Genomic DNA, 2,907 nt, shown 5'->3' on the forward strand with positions numbered 1-2,907 from the left:
GCCAAAATTTATGGAGAAGTTTAGAAGTACCAAGTGCTAGGAGAAAATGTATGTAATCCGTCGCACTTTAAAACATTATTATTAAGTAATTGCATTAGAAATTTGAGGAAAATTGAATTATTTACTGTTTAATAAATTCGATCAACGGTCTTTTCCCGTTGAACTGAACACTGCACAAGGCAAAACTGCATTCAAAGGAGCTTTCTTGTTAGGCTGTTGATATTAATTAGTCATTTTTCAAGCGACTGGTTTGGCTTTATAATGAAGAAAAAAGATCTTAATTTGTAGATCTAATTTTGAAGTAAGATCTAAAAATTGTAGGACGAGAGTGAGTACAGAATGAAATGAGCAAGCCTTTCTTAGGTTTAGCATACCGATGTTTAATGCTTATGGTAAATATTTGGCGGTATTAATAAATCTCTCGCGCCTGTTCTTAGTTTCACTACCATGCTGAATATTTTTTTCTTAAAGTATTACACTGCTGTTACCTTGAAACGAGATCTGTATGGCTGACAAATTTTGACAATTCGCTAGTTCCATTTTATGCTTTTTTGAATTCTGATCTTCGATTGCAATTGGTTTTAAGTGGCGGCAGATTTTTAATACAGGATGTTGCTAGTATGTCTTTAACAAGGGGATTTATTCACTGTTATAGCTGTGTTTGTAACGAGTAGCGGATTTAAAATAGACCATTTTTGTCAGGTTCTGAATAGCAACCTCTCTAAAATATTCCCAGTTTTATGATTGAGAATTCACTGGTACCTTTTATTATTTTTTGATACCTAGATGAAGTTTATCAACATATTGGGCGTTATTTGCATTGAATAACGTCTAGGATTTTTTTAAAAAAAATTGTTATAAAGAAATTGATTAAAGAAAACTTGTTAACTCAAAAAGTTGTCTACCGCCATTTTTCGCGCATAGACCCAAGACAAGCAAGCACGCAAACACTTACATCAAAAATTGTTTATTTTGATATCATCGAACATTACTTAAATACTACAAACGCAATAAATGAGCTGGCAGTAATTGATATTAAATCGAACAAAGATGCCTTATTTTTTCGGTCAAATTTTTGTTTTTTTTGTAATTATTTATGGCTCTAGCTGTTTTAGATGTGAATATGTAGTTATTAGCTGAATACAAAGTTAAGAAGAGAATAAACTTGAATCACGTAACAATGAAGAACGAAAAAGCAGCGGTGGCGGCTGCGAGCCATTTGAATACAAGTAGCTTGAATAATTCACCACAGTCCCCTCAAACTAAAGCTCAACAGCAAGAAATGAGAATACAACCAAATGCGCGTTGCTTACGTTATTCATCGCTGGCAATTCTTGCAATACAAAATGCTACCCTCGTACTTATTATGCGCTATGCCAGAACAATGCCAGGGGACAAATTTTTGGCGACAACTGCGGTAGTTATGGCTGAAATTGTGAAATTAGTTGCCTGCTTCTTCATTATAGGCTATCAAGAAGGTGGCTTACGAGGTCTAATACGCGAATTGAATCGACACATTATTAACTCGCCAGGTGATACCTTAAAAGTCGCAGTTCCTGGGTTGATTTATACGTTTCAAAATAATCTGCTATACGTTGCAGTTTCAAACTTGCCCGCTGCTACCTTTCAAGTAGTGTACCAAATTAAAATTCTTACTACGGCTCTGTTTTCGGTTATAATGCTGGATAAGAAACTAACAATGATGCATTGGTTTGCCTTAGTTATTCTAACCGGCGGAGTTGCGATGGTTCAAATTGAGACTACTTTGTCGAAAGACGGGGGTTCAACTGACCCCCAAACAGCACAGAGCCCAGCATTGGGTTTTATAGCGGTTTTAGTAGCTTGTTTGTCATCAGGATTTGCAGGTGTTTATTTCGAGAAAATTCTGAAAGGCTCGCCAGTTTCCACGTGGCTTAGAAATATCCAGTTAGCTGGGTTTGGAATTGTTCTGGGCATGCTTGGTGTATACATCAACGATGGATCCAAAGTAGTAATGTATGGCTTTTTCCACGGGTACAACAAATATACGATCATGGTTATTTTGAACCAAGCCTTGGGTGGTTTAGTTGTTGCCTTCGTTGTGAAATATGCTGATAATATATTGAAGGGGTTTGCAACCTCAATCGCAATCATTATTTCATGCATTTGTTCTATATTTTTGTTCAACTTCGAAATAACTGCCTTATTTTTGATGGGCGCTACTTTAGTTATTGGTTCAGTATGTTTATATAGCAGTCGCTAAACTATTTCTTCTGTATTTTGAAATGCTTAAATCTCATCATTGATTGATATATAAATATATCCATTTTTCCAAGTTAACTAATTATTTTTATTTGTTAGTAATGAAGTTATTTTTCGATATTACGGGTATTTCATTTACACCTCTTGTGTTAAATTTACAGAAAAAAAAACATTTGAATTTAGATGATGTCAACGCTTGTTTACGGTTGCGTTGCACGAAATTACGCGTGTGCACGAAATTCATAATATAGATGGCCAAAGTTTTAAGTTCTAGTTGGCACTTGAGGAGTTAAAATTGGAAGAGTTTTGCACGAGAGTTGGAAATGAAGCAAACAGCTGCCGAGAAACCTGGCGTTTTGATCCGGATTAAAATGTAAACAAATAATTATAATTTTCCTTCCCTCACTTTTTATCTCGCATTTATTGAGCTTACGAACAATAGCTGCCAAGAGAGCGCCGAGCAACGTTATTTTGCAGTCCTCTTCGTTTTAATTGTTCAAAAAAAGTTCAATTATTTAAAAATCGTTGTGACTTAGAAATTATCCTTCATAATGGTGTAAACTGGATTGAAAAGCCTACTTAGAATCTGTTATTAGAAGTAGCTCTGGTAGCCTCGTTGAATCAGTTTGACAGATCGATATCTTTTACGGAGACGTTTCAATGTTC

At 35.2% G+C, this 2,907-nt stretch overlaps 1 protein-coding gene across 1 annotated transcript; it reads left to right on the forward strand.

The window, feature by feature from the left end:
* The first annotated feature begins 792 nt into the window (after positions 1-792).
* Positions 793-2,646, forward strand: LOC142348434 (UDP-N-acetylglucosamine transporter-like). The gene has a single exon (XM_075399791.1). The coding sequence runs from the start codon at positions 1,181-1,183 to the stop codon at positions 2,240-2,242; it is 1,062 nt and encodes a 353-aa protein (XP_075255906.1). The 5' UTR covers positions 793-1,180; the 3' UTR covers positions 2,243-2,646.
* Positions 2,647-2,907: the final 261 nt, after the last annotated feature.

The sequence above is a fragment of the Convolutriloba macropyga genome, chromosome 10 (genome assembly GCF_964194025.1).
Source record: "Convolutriloba macropyga chromosome 10, txConMacr16.3, whole genome shotgun sequence".
NCBI classification, from domain to species: domain Eukaryota; kingdom Metazoa; phylum Xenacoelomorpha; order Acoela; family Convolutidae; genus Convolutriloba; species Convolutriloba macropyga.

Coding starts and splice junctions, on each gene's coding strand:
- LOC142348434 (XM_075399791.1), top strand. CDS start 1,181: ATGAAGAACGAAAAAGCAGCGGTGGCGGCTGCGAGCCATTTGAATACA.